The sequence below is a fragment of the Neoarius graeffei genome, chromosome 7 (genome assembly GCF_027579695.1).
Source record: "Neoarius graeffei isolate fNeoGra1 chromosome 7, fNeoGra1.pri, whole genome shotgun sequence".
NCBI classification, from domain to species: domain Eukaryota; kingdom Metazoa; phylum Chordata; class Actinopteri; order Siluriformes; family Ariidae; genus Neoarius; species Neoarius graeffei.
The window spans coordinates 48,575,529-48,594,976 of record NC_083575.1 but is presented as its reverse complement, the minus strand read 5'-3'; the positions used below and the strand labels follow the sequence as shown (position 1 = coordinate 48,594,976).

The following is a 19,448-nucleotide window of genomic DNA, read 5'->3' as shown; positions in this document are numbered from 1 at the left end:
TTAATGACCTATTGCCAATTGACCTAATGAGTTGCAATTTGGTCCTCCAGCTGTTCCTTTTTTGTACCTTTAACTTTTCCAGCCTCTTATTGCCCCTGTCCCAACTTTTTTGAGATGTGTTGCTGTCATTAAATTTCAAATGAGCCAATATTTGGCATGAAATTTCAAAATGTCTCACTTTCGACATTTGATATGTTGTCTATGTTCTATTGTGAATACAATATCAGTTTTTGAGATTTGTAAATTATTGCATTCCGTTTTTATTTACAATTTGTGCTTTGTCCCAACTTTTTTGGAATCAGGGTTGTACAAATTGGTAACACTTAGAGATTATTGTTTATGTGTGCATGCTATTTAAATTAAACAAATAAAAAGCATGAAGTAAATTTAACTTGAAAGTAATAGTTATATTTACTTAATTTAAAGTAGGAAAAACTCAACTCAGTTGAGTGAACACAGCTATGCTTTAAGCAAATTTAAATAATAGTCATTAAGTAAACATAACTTGAAGATAATGGTTGTATTTACTTAACTCTTTCAAGGCAACTGGTTTCCTGAATTTCTTTAAGTAAGATGAACTTGTCAAATTTTACAGTTTGACAAGTTCGCACAATTCTATAGAATGGTGCGAAAAACAAAAAACATCTAGTTAGCAGCAGAGAAGCGAATTGCCAGACTGATTTGAACCCACAGTAAGGCTATAATAACAACTCAAATAACCACTCTTTATAACTAGACAGGGACACTCTAACGAGTGCAAACCCCGCCTTTTCCCTATTAAAATACATTGGGCGAAAATTTCGAAGTTCTGCCATGACCTTGACCTTTGGCCTTTGACCTCCAAAATTTAATGAATTCCTTCCTGGGTGATTGGCAACACATGTACAAAATTTGGTCCAAATCGATCCATTGGTTCTTGAGATATCTTGCAGACACACAGACAGACAGACAGACAGACAGACAGACAGACAGACAGATACACACACACACAGACTGACGCAGGTGAAAATAATAACCCCTCCGACTACTGTCGGCGGGGTTAACTATGATGAGCAGAAAAGCATCTCAGAAAACACAAATCATCAAGGCTTGAGGCAGATGGGCTACAAGAGCAGAAGACCACATCAGGTTCCACTTCTGTCAGCCAAGAAGAGAAAGCTGAAGTTACTGTGGGCACAGATGCAATGAAACTGGACAGCTGATGATTTGAAAAAATCCAGGCGATGTTTTCCCAATCAGCAGGTACACAGGTATTCGTAATAAAATGGACAGCGAATGTATATAATTGCAGTATCTCACCCTAATTATATGATTTGAAGCCTATTAATCAAGGTTCACATTATGTAGTTCCCTTAGAAGTAAACTGACACAAATTCAGAAATGATATGCAACAATATAGGCTATGAATGTGTTTTTCAAACTAGCTAAATTTTCATAAATATTACATTTCTTGTGTAAATGCTCCCACGAGTAATTTACTAGTACATTTTTCAGCTTGAAAACGAGGCCCAATGATGCTTGATGAAGTTCATGGCCTCCATTTTATTCGGGAACATATCCTATTTATACTAGGACTTATCCCTTAAACTTCTCATACTCAAACTAGGACAAATTCAAATCTGAGATTATCAATGTCTCAGCCTAAAGGATTCCTGAACAATATTATATATATATATATATATATATATATATATATATATATATATATATATATATATATATATATATATATATATATATATATATATAAACAATTTGGGAAAAGGCCATTTTTGCATACAGAACAGAAAACCCATAGCTCCATTTTGAAGATACTCATTGGGTGCAAGGAATTACCTCACATGGTCTGTTTCAGTGCATTATAGTTGAAACTTAAGCATTAGTCCGAATGAGCAGCATTCTGTCAAATACTGTATAAGGCCAATCATAAATTACCATTAATGAGATGCACTGTTTGGGAAAATATTTACATTTTATTCTTCCATGTTAGAATAAAATGGTAATGAGAATTTGCAAGGAAGACACACATCAAGACCATGCCCTTATTAATCACTTCGATGATTACTGAGAACCATTCAGTGCACGGTATGTGTGAGGACTGTCTTTTATAGCATAAGTAGATTTAAGGCATAAACTACAGAGTACTGGAAGTTTTCCAAGGAGGCTTTCCAACAGTCTGAAGATTACTACGTGTTCCTACATGTTCAGGCAACACACACAGTCCTACATTCTATATGGATAATTTTACAAATGGGTCTTTTTTTATCTCATCTCATCTCATTATCTCTAGCTGCTTTATCCTGTTCTACGGGGTCGCAGGCAAGCTAAAGCCTATCCTAGCTGACTATAGGCAAAAGGCGGGGTACACCCTGGACAAGTCGCCAGGTCATCACAGGGCTGACACATAGACAACCATTCACACTCACATTCACACCTACAGTCAATTTAGAGTCACCAGTTAACCTAACCTGCATGTCTTTGGACTGTGGGGGAAACCGGAGCACCCGGAGGAAACCCATGCGGACACGGGGAGAATATGCAAACTCCGCACAGAAAGGCCCTCGTCGGCCACAGGGCTCGAACCCAGACCTTCTTGCTGTGAGGCAACAGCGCTAGCCACTACACCACCGTGCCACCTGGTCTTTTTTTATAGTCTCAAATAATTCATTACATTGCACTGAAATGACACAAAAACAAAAGAAGTTTGAATCTTTTAAATCAATTATTGGGCCTCCAGAAATGAACATTACTGTGTTTAAAGTGCCTTGTTTTAAGAATTCTCCTTGTGTAGGCTACCTGGCTGAAAACCAGGACATTTGGAGAGGAGTATCATCTGAATTACTTCAAGTAGATGTTTGAAAAAGTGTGTGATGAGCAGCTGAATGTGTGGGGTGGGCATGTCTTAGGGATCTTAATAGGGAGCAATAAGAGGAATATGTGATAGTTTTGACCTTTTGGGGACATTTGGCTGGAAAATTACTTTTTTTCTCCTTTTTTTCTTTTTTGATAAATAATGCAGATTTTGTTTTGAAAAAGAAATAAAATATTTATTTTAAGTCATTAAAATTAGGGTTAAGGGTGGAAGGTATAGGTATAGCATAAACTTAGGTCCTGTAACACACATTTAGCCAGTGAAAACACCCCACGTGTGTTTGTGTGTGTGTTACAGGACCTAAATTTATGCTATACCTTTGCGTGTGTGTGTGTGTGTGTGTGTGTGCACACGTGCGTGCGTGTGTTACAGTACCTAAATTTATTCTATACCTATACCTACCACATTTGTGTATGTATGTGTTAGTTACAGTACCTAAATGTATGCTATACCTACCACACATCTGTGTGTGTGTGTGTGTGTGTGTGTGTGTGTTACAGTACCTAAATTTATGCTATACCTATACCTACCACACACGTGTGTGTGTGTGTGTGTGTGTGTGTGTGTGTGTGTGTGTGTGTGTGTGTGTGTGTGTGTGTTACAGTACCTAAATTTATGCTATACCTATATCTACCACACACGTGTGTGTGTCTGTTTGTGTGTTACAGTACCTAAATTTATATGTGTTAGTTACAGTACCTAAATGTATGCTATACCTATACCATGCATGTGTACGTGTGTGTGTATGTGTGTGTGTGTTACAGTACCTAAATTTATGCTATACCTATACCTACCACACACACGTGTGTGTGTGTGTGTGTGTGTGTGTGTGTGTGTGTGTGTGTGTATGTGTGTGTGTATGTGTGTGTGTATGTGTGTGTGTGTTACAGTACCTAAATTTATGCTATACCTATACCTACCACACACACGTGTGTGTGTGTGTGTGTGTTACAGTACCTAAATTTATCCTATACCTACCACACACGTGCGTGTGTCTATGTTTGTGTGTTACAATACCTAAATTTATGTGTGTGTTAGTTACAGTACCTAAATGTATGCTATACCTATACCACACATGTGTACGTGTGTGTGTGTGTGTGTGTGTGTGTGTGTGTGTGTGTGTGTGTGTGTGTGTGTGTGTGTGTGTGTTACAGTACCTAAATTTATGCTATACCTGTGTGTGTGTGTGTGTGTGTGTGTGTGTGTGTGTGTGTGTGTGTGTGTGTGTGTGTGTGTGTGTGTGTGTGTGTGTGTGTTATAGTACCTAAATTTATGCTATAACTATACCACACACGTGTGTGTGTGTGTGTGTGTGTGAGTGAGAGAGAGAGAGAGAGAGAGAGAGAGAGAAAGAAGTGGGCAGTCCTTTCTGCAGTGGACCTGTCGTACAAGGTTTAACAGAAAGTCAGTCCCTTTCTGCGTGTGGGGATCGAGCCTTCCTTCACTTTTCCCAGCACTCTTTATGACAGACAAATGTCAGATAAGGAAACGTGAGCTTTCTCATCTTTTTTCCTTTTTTTTTTTTTTTTTTTTTTGGCAGTCCAGGGAACTTTCTACATGACTGTTGATCGGTACATCATTTCAGGACAGCAGCTCAGCCACAGCAAAGTTGCATTTTTCGGGGATTACTTCCACCAAAGAGGTATTTAACGTAAGTCAAAGCTGCATTCTCACCGAGAGCTTTTAAACACGTCGAGAGACGCGCTGCTCTGTCTCTTACAAATCGACCCTTTTCATTTCACCGCCGCAAACACTAGAAGCGCATCTGCTGCATGCAGCCTGGGTGGGATGTGGAGCTTCGCCTGCATGACCATAAACCCGGAGTAAAGAAGATAAACAGCATGCCTTCATCATCTTCATCTTCATCATCATCATCAGTGAAACACATGATGATCTCGGGCCTCATGAAATGCGCACATTCTGTAGTGATACATGCCTGCTACAGTAAATATATCGCTCAGCATAACTGATTCATCTTATTTCATGTCTATACCATTTGAATGAATCGCCTACAAATTGTAAAGAGCTTAAGCCAAGACTCCGGCTTTGTGCAAACTTGTTCAGATGCTGCTGAATTTACAGTCAAACTGCAGTTGATGAATGCGCCATCAGCACTCAGAGTCACTTCAATGTGAATCACAGTTTTAAACTCGAATAAATATATAGGCTTTCTGTATAGGTTTATACATCTTTAACAATTTATTAGGACTCAGTCGTGCGTATCCTAGACTACTGTGAACTATATTCTGGGATTTCCCCGGTAATTATAGTTATGGGCCGAGCCAGATACTGACACCTGAGTGGTGGACTGCTGTCAGCCCAGACTGCACTTTCATTCTTCTGGCCCACACACGGTATGGCCATCCGGGTGTGTCTGTCAGGAAACAGCCATGAGCCCACCTTAGAGAAACCGTGTCTGAGGGGTGATAGGGACCAGAACTTAATATGGGCCACTTTCAGCCCAGCTCATTAAAATGTCACACAACATTAGACAGGTTGCGTTTGGATCATTTTTTGGGACAATCTGCAATAACATGAAGACCTTAAATTGTGACTGCTACAGGTCGGTCATACACTGACATTTTTATAACTCACCCGTCCATGCCGAAATTCAACCATGTTCGTTTATAATCGTCTGCTGTATGAGTAATTGTAATTTGCTAATCAGCTTCGACTGGTGACCTGTCATCCAATCTATATCCAGGCAGTATTTTATCTTTTTTTTTCTCCTCATGTAAGTGTATTTATATCATAGCCTATTTGCAACCCTTAAAGATGCATTGGCAACAATAATCTTAGATCAAGCTTATACTATCGGTCTTATTCCCGCGTACAACACCTATAAAATAAAAATATTAAAGCAAAAATATATAACAATAGATTTGTTTTGTTGTGTCCCCAAAATTGGAAGTTTTTGGACCCAGCAGGAATTTTTGATTTGCACTTTTCAGAGCTGTATAATAGCCTCTATATATTTTGCGGGATAGTCAGACAAATACTACTACTAATAATAATTGAACACATGAGAGATAAATATAATAATAATAATTATATATATATATATATATATATATATATATATATATATATATATATATATATATATATATATATATATATATGAGAAGAAAAGAGAAGAGAGAAGATAGCCTTTTATTATCCCACAAGGGGAAATTTACATTGTTACTGCAGCAAAATATATATATATATATATATATATATATATATATATATATATATATATATATATATATATATATATATATATATATTCAGTAACTTATTTAAAATGTCATTTGTACTGGAATGATTGGTGAAATTATTCCAAATCCACTGATATTTCAGCCATTTTTATTTTCTGAAACGGAATATTCATGCTCAGTTGAAAATGTTAATTTCATCTGTAAAATATTTGATACTTTAGATAGGCTACCAAGGACTGAATGGATCTGTTCTAACGAAGAGCAGCGTTCACTGTCAATTTAACGAATTTGCAAAATCCCTTGAATATTACCTGGAGGATATTATGAAATACTTTAAGACTCCAGTCTGATGGCTGTAAACTCATGTCATGTCAGTCAGTGATGCATAACGTGTGCGGTGATGTGTTCTATGAAAGCGATGAATTTTGAGAGAGGCTCAGCTTTTCTGTAAATGAACTTTAATGAGAAGCCACATCTGGCTGAGTTTAACTGGTGGCTGGACAGAGCAGCTCCGCTTTCACGCGAGGGTGAAGCGACCTCGTGGACGTTACCAATGCATGACGTAATGAATAAATCGGTGTCAGCTCGCGCTCAGCTGTGGCCCATCAGTTCCTCCTGGGCTGGGTTTCTCACTGGGCTCCAGCACACAGCACTGCCCACTCCAGGAGTTACAGAACACATTCACAACTCAGAACAAAGTCGCAACTAGACTGTCGTTGTACGTATTTGCACCAAGAGTGTTAAAAGTAATGCACAGTAACATAAAGACATACATTAGGCTAGAAAACGTCAAGCAAACTGGAAAGTGACTTTCAAATTCAGCAAAAAGCGATGCAATAAAGTAACAGTGCAGTGAGTTATATTTCACTACCACTCAATCCTTTTCCTATTAAAAAAAATGAATCCACATTTGCAATGTTTTGTTTTTGGGGATGTGGTGTTTAACGTCCCTACAGCAAAAACATCTGTATCCCAGCACAAAGATTAAAATTGCCTGAATAAACATTGGCAGTATTATATTGCTAGCTGTGCATCTCCCAGTTCACGGTGATGTAGAGCTGCGGCTTTAACACACAGGCAAATGCAAATGGATGTTAGGAGGGTGGAAATTAACATCTACAAACATTGGGTAGAAATTCCATCTGCCGCCGGCTCGAGTGGGCCCTTAATAAGTTCTCAGACAGCAAAGTGACACACATCTTAATCAACTCTTAATCCTGGGAATTAATTCTGGACGCGTTTATGAATAATTCCCAGCCTAATAACGCTGCCAATGGAAATGTGCTAAGTCTGTCTTTGGTCGAACCAACAGATGGACTCAACAATCTCCAGGAAAATGAGAGGATTTCCCCCTCTATTATCTGCTCTTACAGCTATTTCTTTCTTTTAAAAAAAAATATCACCATATATATTTCTCAGATCTAAACTTCTCGGTGGCACCAGTATCCCACTCTGAGCCTTTAAAGCCCGTTCAGACCCGACGGCTGGACGCACTTGGACTAAGCTGTTTAGTTTCCATTTCTTTATTCACATGCTGCTTTTTTAACCTATATGCAAGTAAATCAGTGCTGTGTTTATGCAAATTATTGTCAAAATATGCGCTGAAAAGGCGGGAAAGAAAAGCACAAATGTCTCGTATAAACTTTGAGAACATGTGTAAGGCTTAATGTTTCTTCAATTGTTCCTGTTTCGGAAACCTTACAGGTAGGCCATTGAATATAAATCTACGGTGGGGAAGTGGAGTTAATGTCTGTATTATTGGCTAGTTGTAAAATCAAGCGTGAAACGTGCACAAGGCCAGACGTGCGCAACTCAGGAGAAACCATTACAGTTATTCTAATAAAAGTGGTCGGCTACTGAATACCAAATGGCGATGCTAACCATACCGCCTATAAAATGCTTGGAGGTCAAAGTGTCCTAACATCTTAATCAGAATATTTATTTAATGTTGGAGACACGGTACAATCAATACACTTATAACACTGCATTTAACAAATATAACATATTAATTTAGAGATTATATAATAATAATAATAATGTTATTATTATGAGGCACGGTGGTGTAGTGGTTAGCACTGTCACCTCACAGCAAGAAGGTTCTGGGTTCGAGCCCCGTGGCCGGCGGGGGCCTTTCTGTGTGGAGTTTGCATGTTCTCCCCGTGTCCGCGTGGGTTTCCTCCGGGTGCTCCGGTTTCCCCCACAGTCCAAAGACATGCAGGTTAGGTTAACTGGTGACTCTAAATTGAGCGTAGGTGTGAATGTGAGTGTGAATGGTTGTCTGTGTCTATGTGTCAGCCCTGTGATGACCTGGCGACTTGTCCAGGGTGTACCCCGCCTTTCGCCCGTAGTCAGCTGGGATAGGCTCCAGCTTGCCTGCGACCCTGTAGAACAGGATAAAGCAGCTAGAGATAATAGATGGATTATTATTATTATTATTATTATTATTATTATTATTATTATTATTATTGTTGTTGTTGTTGTTGTACATATATACTTCCCAAAGGATTATACTAATACTATCGATTGTTTATTGAACTTTATATATATATTTTTAAACTAAACTAGATGAGGTCTGTAACATGTTCAATATGTGGAGTTGAATGTGAATGACGTCTTCACCCGAAGAGGTCCATGACACCTTGTGCCGTCAAAATAACTAAAGTAATGAAAAATAATAACTGACATGACATCCAGTAACTCTATAGCTCAGTGTTTGAACAATTGCCTATTCATTCACTCTGACCAGTCATCGAAATGCAGGTTTTGTTTTTATATGGCCTGTTAGAATAAAGCATTCTTCATATTTTACCAACAAAAAACAGGTTATATTTTGTCCTTTATGTTGCCTTCTGTCATAAGCACTGAGTATTTATTAAATTAACTCTCAGAACTGTAGTGTGTGATTGTGCTCGGTGAGATCCTGTTAGAGGTTTCCAAGCCTCTGAGGTTTCACTCGTAGAGATTATAGTCGGCACTTTTCTCAAGAGATTTTTCTCGCTATACACACTTCAGTCAGTACACACTCTACAGAAACAGAACATATTACAGTGACACCACAGAATGATATCAGGAGATACTGTAATGTCCGCACACACCGTTTAAGTGACTGACTCATTAATACAGTTTTATATATATATATATATATATATATATATATATATATATATATATATATATATATATATATATATATATAAAACGGAGCGATTATCAATATGTTCAATATATTTATTATTATGTAGATTATATATATATATATATATATATATATATATATATATATATATATATATATATATATATATATATATATATATATATATGGCATGAATTTTTTGAATATTTGTTGCATATTGCATATTTACACTGAATCTGTAAATCAGCCTTGAGCTTGAGAAAGGCGCTATGCAATAATAATAATAATAATAATAATAATAATAATAATAATAATAATACACATAGGTGTTTTTTTTGTCTATCATGTCAACACTGGTCGTATCTGTCCCTCAGATCTCATTAAAATAAACGTAATAATAACAATAGAGCTCGATATGATTTTATGGAGAAATTCGTGTCATTTAGTTTATGTTTTGCATTTGCTGATGCTTGCCTAACAAAAAGGTACACTGTTAAAAAAATTGTTGTTTTTTTTTAACTTAAAAAAAGTTAGTAACCTGGCTGAGTTCATTGAAACGCGTATAAGTTAAACTGATTGCCTTATTGTGCTAATTTACTATATGAGTTTCAATAAACTCAAAATGTTATGGCAGCCCGGTTACCAACCTTTTTAAGTTAAAACAATAAATCATTTTTTTGTGTGTATTTGATGTTTAGCTTAGTATGTTTAGTTTTGTATTGCGAGACCTATTTGTACACAAGGATGCTGACTTTCTCTTCAGTAGTGAGCACAGATGTAAGGGATCAGATGCACCATGATCATATTATCATATGAGTATCATGGGTATGTTCAATGATATTCTTTTTTTTTTTTATGTGTATCATCCTGAACTCTTTTTGGAAGTCTACTTCATTGGACGCAATGTTTTGCTTCATGAAAGCTATTTATCCGAATATTACAGTTGACTGTATTTTTACAGATTAACAGCGATTTTATCAATTAAAAGACAAATTACAATCATCTGGGTCCTGGCATTTAAATCCTCGGCCACTCTCTTGCTCTTTTCCAGGCAGATAGAAGAAGGAGCTTTGTAGATTAATATTGTCTTCCAGCCTCGTCTTTTGGCAGCCTATAGGCGAATGTGAAACATCAGGGCACTTCAGAGGTTACAGCAGTGCGCATGTTAAGGGATTGATTCTCTCAGAAGGTGTTAACTGCTGTTGTATAAATAAACGAGCTGTTATTTTAGCTTCTATTACAGTGTCCTGGATTTGCGCTTCGTCCTATAAAGGTGTTTTTTCCCCCCAGACACAGCAATAGACAATCTTTTCTCTTTTCTCTTATAAATATAAAGATTAATTGTGTTTATAGGGTTGTCAGTGTTATTTAATCATAGCTGAGTTTCCTAAAAAGGTAGCAGCTTATTAAATGCTGGAGTGAGCATCACATTGAACATCCCCTCCCCTCCCCTCCCCTCCCTCTCTGACTGATTTTATTTGGGAAACTGGGCGTCGTTAGTGGATATCTCTGTTTAAGGTATATCATTGAGGTTGTTGTTGTTGCTGTTGTTTTCGAAAAGTCTATTCTCTATTGATATTCAATGTTCCCGTTCGATTTATTTGATGTTGTCGATCTGTGTTTGATCATTATTTTAGCTTTGATGCCTTAACTGATAAACATATTATTTCACACAGACTCGCAGCCTGGAACTGACACTATTATCAAACACACACTCGAGTGTACAATCCCGCATGTACATTGTCTTACATAAAGGTGTTGTCTGTAAAATCTCAGCCTATATGATATTAAAAATGAATTTGCCTGAAGACGATTTTCAGCCAGAGTAAACCTACTGATCTGCATTGGATTCGGCTGAATTGCAAAATTATTTTAGAGGGAGGAGAAATACCAGGGAGAAGCTGAAATGCCCGGGGATTTTATTTAGATTGAAATTATGATAAGCTCTTTCGTAGGAAAGCGAATAAAATAACATTCGCTTGTTCAACAATGCTTTAAAATGTTATTACCTGGTTCTGTAATCCAGTGAACTCATGGCGCATATTGCACTGGGAAAAGGTTATTGCGGTCCTTTCTTTCTTTCTTTCTTTCTTTCTTTCTTTCTTTCTTTCTTTCTTTCTTTCTTTCTTGACAAAAATAGCGTTTTGTTTTGTTTTATTTACTGTAATGTAAACTCCTAGAAGCCACTGAAGGTCTGTGTGTGTTGTGGTGTTTTGCAGAGCCTGAGGGTCGGGGGGATGGAGTTTAATCTGCTGGCGGACGCCGAGGCCCGCAGCCCCGCACTGTCTCTGTCCGACTCCGGCACACCGCAGCACGACGCGGCGTGTAAAGGCCAGGACACCAGCGGTCAGTCCACTCAACTCAACTCAACTCAACTCAACTCAACTCAACTGCACTGTCGCAGCTCAAATCTTAGTTACACTCCACAAGACATGAATCCATTAAATTATTATTATAGGCGACCAAAACTGCACTATGACAATAGAATGACAAATTATTGAGGAATATTTCACACACACACACACACACACACACACGTACTTCCATGCACACAGTTTGTCCTAATAATATGGCACATATTTTGAGGTATTTTATACACATATGCACCTAAAGGCTGTAACATGATGCTCATCCAGACGTCGACCTTTCAGTTTTTTTATGTTAAATCAGGATTCTTTACACTTTACTGAAGCTATCCGCAGTCACAGAAATAGTCTTAGCTAAATAAATCCCACCGCTGAATACCATAAGAGTATGATAGATGTAAATAACCCAAAACGTTGATTGTTTTCTACCTGGCTTCAGGATTTCCTTTCAGATAATGACTAGGGATATCTATGCCATACTCAGTCAGTGCCTCTGTCTGTCTCTGAAGGTGAAGTATGCAACTGATGGATCATTTTCCAACTCATAATGAATGAATAACTTCATTTAAACATAATAAGTTGATCAGCAGAGCTGGTGGGGTCGTGCATGTACAAATACAAATAATTACAAATACAAAAGACTAAATCTTTTTTTTTTTTTTAACCCACCTTAAAATCTGTTGATTATCTGTTATCTTCACAATCCCAGTGGCTGGGTATTTTACCCAACCTGCATGTCGGTATTTTATACACATATGCACCTAAAGGCTGTAACATGATGCTCATCCAGACGTCGACCTTTCAGGGTTTTTTTTATGTTAAATCAGGATTCTTTATACTTTAGCTAAATAAATTCCACCGCTGAATACCATAAGAGTATTAGTGCATGACAGATGGAAATAACCCAAAACGTTAATTGTTTTCTACCTGACTTCAGGATTTCCTTACAGATAATGTTGACTAGGGATATCTACAGTATGATCATCAACTTCGTGCATTTCATTTCCATTTCCTGATGATCATCTGAATGTATCAGCAGATCATGTGCATGCAGTGCAATAATTGCGACCCTTTGATTAGACTGCAGTTTAACATATAGCCTATTTATTTGCAGCAGCAGCAGTTTGAAGTCAGGTTTTGACTGGAGGTTTGTGTCTCATACAGTAGGTCATTTTCTGACGTTGGGTTTAATGGTGCAAATCCAGAAATGAGCTGTTTCAGTGCAGGGCTTACGGAGCCCTAAAGTCCCAAAAGGTGACTTGTTTTTATCCTGTGCGCACAAGATAATTATACGCGCACTTGTGCGCACAGGATTAAAAAAAATCACCTTGTGGGACTTTAGGGGCTCCGAAGGTGCTGAATTTTCCAAAACAAAAATGTTGTTATGTCTAATACCTAATCACGAACAACACTGTATATTTCTGCTAACCCTGCATCAACACGTGCTTTAATTACAACTAAAGAGCATATTATAGGATCATTTATTACACTCATTTCCAGAAAGAGACGATAGTAGTCTCAGTACAGTATTTTCTGAAGACTCTACATCACAGACAGACCAAAGTATGTCTCTCTCTCTCTCTCTTTCTCTCTCTCTCTTTCTATCTGGCATATCACTGCAGTGAAGGGCCACTCTGACGGCTTTTCTTCAGCCATCAAAGTTTCTCGGGCAGAATTACAGTAGTGATTGCCTGGATTATTATAGAGGTACAATAATAATTCATACCTATGGGCAATTTAGAGTAGCCAGTTAACCTAATAAAGTTAACACCGGGAGAATATAAAAATCCCACACAGGAAGGTCACCGTTGGACATGAGATTCGAACCCGGAACCATCTGTAAGGCGACAGTGGTAACCACGATACCAGTGGACCATTACATCACTCAATCAAAGTGTAGGGTTGAAAAATATAATTAAGCAAGCGCATTGCAGGTTCATGTCTAACGTGAACCATAAAATACTGACAGTTAATGTAGTTAACTGTCACTTAAAAACAAACAGTGAATAGTAAACAGACTAACAATTATTGTGATAAATACTTTCAAGCAAATGTATGAGAAGTGATAAGAAGCTGGACAGTGCAAAGTTGGTGGATTTGAGGTTATGGGACAATCTGGAAAATGGGCAAAAAAAGGGCAATTTTTTCAGTTATTAAAAAAACCCCTTTTATTATTATTATTATTATTATTATTATTATTATTATTATTATTATTTTGCTGGTTTTACTGTATACCAGAGATAGACACATTTGTTGTATTATTTGTAACAATATGTGCAACTAGTTTAGAGGATATTACACGTCATCAAAAAACAATCACTCTAAATACATCTGAAAATATTTTTGACGATCCCCTAAATATTCCTCTGCTCATTCTCTCAAGTCATTTTCATTTATTTGCTGTAAAAAGGCCAAACCTGTTTTAGATTTGAATCCCACAGTGCACATACAAAGCCACTTAAGATGTTTTTGAGGGTTGTGTTTCTTGTTTTATCATTATATTAGTCAATTGAGAGGTTCAGCTCTGCCCTTATGGGACATATATTCACTAATGCTGTAATCTGAAGGACAGCCAAGGGGCTGCAGATAAATTTATATTTAATTGGAGCCAAATGTGACAAGGGATGTGGCACACACATAAATCCTCCTATAACAAGGCTTCAGGCCCCAGAGTAAGCCTACAGTCTTCCAGTGAAATGGTCGTTGTGTTTCCCTCATAACAAGAAATCAGTGTTATGGGGAAGAACATGTCATAATTTCAGCAATGTATTGAAGAAGTCAAGGTGTGTGTGTGTAAAGTATGTAAGCCATTTGCATGAAGAAATATTTTTTAAAGGGACATTTTCCTTTTTCTGATGTTCCTCTGTAAACATTGCATCACTGTACAGCATAATTTCAAAATATTAGAATGATGAGTTATGAGAATAAAGGGTTGAAAAAGATGTGTGTGTGTGTGTCTAGGACTTTAAAATTATGTTTAGTAAAAACTTGTGAAAATTGTGGTTGTGAGTTGTCTGGAACAGATTTTTTTTCTATTTAAATTATATTGAAACGTTTCTATCTACAATAATGTACAAAAGTCATGCTGATTTATAGAGAACTCTGGTTGTGCTGGAAAGCTTGCTGATTTAGAAATGCTCCTGCAGTTAAGCCCATGCCAAACAGCTCCAAACCTGCCCTGTCACTAATGCCTGATCCAGGGATTATGTGGCCAGCTAATTTAGCTCCTTCTGTGAGGTCTTCAATTTGCAGAACTGCTCTGGTGAGGGAGGATTTTCCCCAGACATAACAAATGCTGTTTGGTCTTGCTGTTTACTTAGTTTTGTGTCACTATTTATTTCTTTGTGGGTAACTTTTCATGAAAAGCAATTTTCCCATGCACCTATTTTTATGCAGAAATTAATTTGTCTGGGGGCATTTATATAATTTTTTTTTTCAATAAGCAAATGGTGCACAGACAAGCTGAATTTCAGTATTTATTTATTTTTTTTAATTGCAGACACGGAGAAATCCCATCAGAATCAGACAGATGAATCAAACCCTGAGGACGGCTCTTTGAAGAAGAAGCAACGCAGGCAGAGGACGCATTTCACCAGCCAGCAACTACAGGAACTGGAGGCCACTTTCCAAAGAAACCGTTACCCAGACATGAGCACACGAGAGGAAATTGCCGTATGGACAAATCTCACAGAAGCAAGAGTGAGGGTATGTGATTAGTGACACTCTGAGCTGCAGAAACTGAGCACCACTCACTAACATTTACAACTGTTTGATGATGTAAAGAGGAAATTGTTTGTACCTTGTGATTAGAGATGTAGTGTATATTTACTCAGCAACTACTAGACCACTGAGAGAAGATTTGGAGGATTTTAGTCTAAATGCTTACTCTAGACTTGTCTGATATAGAGTCAATGATATGGAAGCACTCTTGTTTCACAATTTAGAATTTGCTAATTACGTATTAGTTAAATTTTGCAATGTTAAATTTTACACCATATACATTTACATACAATTACAAAATGATAAAACGCCAAAGTGATCAAGTATCAGTTCAGAGACAATGGTTCAGTTTATCAGAAATCACTATAGTAATAACACAATGTGTGATCTAATATAAACAGCATACAACATACAATTATGAGACACATATTACTCATATACAAATTCAGTGCTATTTCTCACAAATCTCAGCCAAGACTTTTAGTTATTGCAGCGTAGTAGAGAATAAAGCAGGTGGGCTGCTCGCCTGATGGATGACAGCACATTCACTGGCTTCATGCCTGCCTGACATCTAAAGGATCAAATTCATGCTGGACAGAGGAAAGGTCACATAGCATACATAGCATCTTGGCTATTTTGAAAGAACAACAGGGCTGGCGCTGTCCCTGTCCTAATGTCTATCAGTGGCCTCCTAAATGCTGTATGTATTCCATTAATCCTAGCAGGACATTCGCTCCTGCAACATATTCTGCATACTTCTTCTGTCATGTTGATTTATGCAATTGAATGACTATGTGTTCCTAATGCACTCTCCAAACCTAAATCATGACCCTGACCTGAAGCCAAGCTGACCCGGGCTACATTTAAAGCCATGCTGGACAAAGAGTTTTTTTTTTTTTTAATTTTTTTTTTTTTAGGAAAATCTCTGTCATGTTACTATTACTGCTCAATGGCTATTTTATGGAAGGCTTCATCATCATATAGTATTAAAAATAGCTGAACTGTACTATATAAAGATTGTTTTTCATGATCTTGCAGTTTCTTGCTATGTTTTAAGCTCCTGGTTATAAGAATATAGAAAATGATTGTTATGATAAATAGCTTTATGCAAATATAGTGTTGATTCAGTGAATCATGAAACAGCTGAGAATCTAAATTAAGACCAGAGAAACCCTAGCAATCATTTGATATTCAGTTATTTCTGTGAAGTCTTAAACACCATTGATATCATTGCAAACATGTTTCAAAGAGTGGGGGATTTCACATCCCTTAAAATAAAGTAGTAGAGTAATGAAAGTATGTGGTAGATTATGCTATTTGCTGTCCAAATGAGCTTCTCATTATTATGGCAAGACTTCCATAATGCCATTCAGACAAGGATTAAAGCATCATTTAAACAGATGTCAGTCACAGGCAATAGTTCACTTTTCTACTTGCTCTTTGTTGTATCTGACAGATCAAAGATAAAGCTGTAATGTCATCAATAGGCCGTCTATTAGCGAGAATTAGATGGATTTCCAAATACAGTATTCACTGTTTTATTATGAATAACAAATGGAGTTTTACCCATTAAATTTTCTCTGCAATCCAGCTCAATGTATGCTTAAGAAAACAGATTTTGAGGAGCTAAATTCAATATTATCCTTTAAAATTAGCAATTAAAACTTTAATCCACCTACAACCTCTAAAAATAGGACTTTAAATTTGACTAATGTACAGAGAGAGCTCTCCCGACATTTCTCTCAGACGTAGCTCATAATAGGGGGATAATTTAGTTTAATTAATCAGCCTTAATGTGGTTTGAAATGGCCTAATCGAACTTGTCCTTCTTTTACTTTTGTAATTTTCTTCTGAAATACAAAAAAAAGAAAATATTTCATCATTGATGTACTTATTCTTAGGATTGCCAGATCTACAGTTTTACTGTGGAACTGGGATTTTTTTTTGTCTTCCTGTTGCACATTAATTTTTGTGTCCATGATACAGGAGTTGAACATTTTACATGCATTAATTATATTAATGTAATTACAAGTGAAATAAACAAGGTGGGGTGTTTGAATGCAGTGCAGAAATGCACAGGCTGTTACACTTGTATGTGTATTTATGATTAGAACACAGTGAATTAACAGATGAAGTGGTGTATTACTATAAACCCATTGTAACCATGGCCATATGAAATTAAAATAGGAGGCTGCTTTTTAGTAAATGTGCTTGTTGTGTGAAAGAGAATTGTCTTTGTCATTCTGGTGTTCTTTATTTATGAAATATGACAATAGAAGACCATTTTAGGACCTTCATTTAAAAAAAAAAGGCCAGAAAGATTTTGATACAGTTTCACTGAAAACCAAATGAATCATATGTAACATAATATGTTACATTTAAAATATGCATTATAATTGGTGATGGTAATAATGATGATAATAATACAGGGTTTGCAAGGGTCAGGGCTGTGTTTTGGGCTGGTTTTTGGTTTTGTTATACATACCTTGCAAGAAAAAATGCAATGTACATTAAACAAGTCAATTTATTGATTTTGTATATATTTGATATTGTGAAACTAAAAACTGACTGTATATACCTTGTTCTTCTGACATTTTTTCTTTCTTTGTCTCTTAATGCAGGTATGGTTTAAAAACCGTCGTGCCAAGTGGAGAAAGAGAGAAAGGAACCAGCAGGCTGAGCTGTGTAAGAATGGCTTTGGTGCCCAGTTTAATGGACTCATGCAGCCATATGATGATATGTACTCTGGCTACTCATACAACAACTGGGCCACCAAGAGCTTGGCTAGCAGCCCCCTATCAGCCAAAAGCTTCCCTTTCTTTAACTCTATGAATGTTAGTCCCCTGTCTTCGCAGCCAATGTTCTCCCCACCCAACTCCATCCCCTCCATGAACATGGCCTCCTCCATGGTGCCCTCAGCCGTGACAGGGGTGCCGGGATCAGGCCTGAATAATCTGGGCAACTTGAACAATCTGAACAGCCCTACGCTCAACACAGTGGCAGTGTCAGCGGCCACCTGCCCCTACGCCACCACGGCCAGCCCCTACATGTACAGAGACACTTGTAACTCCAGCCTGGCTAGTCTCCGGCTCAAAGCCAAACAACACACCAATTTTGCGTACCCGGCTGTGCAAAACCCTGTATCTAACTTAAGCCCGTGTCAGTATGCAGTAGATCGGCCTGTATGAATCTCTTCTGCTCACATGAGAAAATCCCCATCCTGTCCTTAAACCCACTACTGATCTAATCTGCCATTTCATTCTAAGGCATCAACCAGCAATATGGACTGGCTACAAACATGCAACTTTTGAAAATGAGTGCGACCATAGGAATAAGGTTCATGAGGAAATTAAAGAGAAATGAACTCAAAATGGACCATGACTCAAAGGACTTGATAATGACACTTGGCTTTTGAACTGACCAAGTGGATCTCTAAACTTTTCTCTCCAGCATGACTAGAGTGAATGACAAAGAAGAAGATAGAATGCTTTTTACTGCATTGGTAGAAAAGCCTCACAAGGAAAAGTGTCCAAAAATTCATTCGCCACAAGCCCACACATGTCTGCAACACAGACAAAAGGATGTACATAATGGATTTCTGTTTTGTATGTGACAAAAATATCTATGAAATGTAGTATTTTAAAGAATGATTTAAGCATGTTCCTCAAGAGCAGAACCTGGATAAATGTGGATTTTAAAGGAATTTTAATCTTTGTTGTGAATTCCATTCACCTAGAATAAGAGGTTGTGTCAAAGGTTGCTGTCAGACAGAAGAAGTAGCAATGCGTAGTTTGAAAGACAAATAAGTTCAAGAGTAAATAAGTTCCAGCTCTGATGAAAGATAGACCAGTCAAGGGTTTTACAAAAGACAAGTAACTAAAAAGCCATTGAATATAGTTTTGTGTGGTGTTCTAAAAAGGGAGTCTATGACTGTAAAATAATGTATGTAAGAGTGCAGTTGTTGAAAAAAAATCTTTTTTTTTTTTTTTTGGTGTAGCCTGATTTGTCTCATTAAAATGAAAATAAAGAATTATTTGTTTTAATGAGTAACACCCTGAAAAAATATAGAGTTCAGTGGACCTATTAGCACTCTAAATGATTGCCGTCACATTAGGACAAAATCTGAGAGAGTGTTCTCTCCTTGTACTTGT

At 37.2% G+C, this 19,448-nt stretch overlaps 1 protein-coding gene across 1 annotated transcript; it reads left to right on the top strand.

The window, feature by feature from the left end:
* The first annotated feature begins 4,424 nt into the window (after nt 1-4,424).
* On the top strand, nt 4,425-18,485 carry pitx3 (paired-like homeodomain 3). Its single transcript, XM_060924712.1, has 4 exons — nt 4,425-4,514; nt 11,431-11,557; nt 15,077-15,282; nt 17,919-18,485. Exons 2-4 carry the CDS (start codon nt 11,449-11,451, stop codon nt 18,483-18,485), a joined length of 882 nt encoding a protein of 293 aa, XP_060780695.1. The 5' UTR covers nt 4,425-4,514; nt 11,431-11,448.
* The last annotated feature ends 963 nt before the right edge of the window (nt 18,486-19,448 follow it).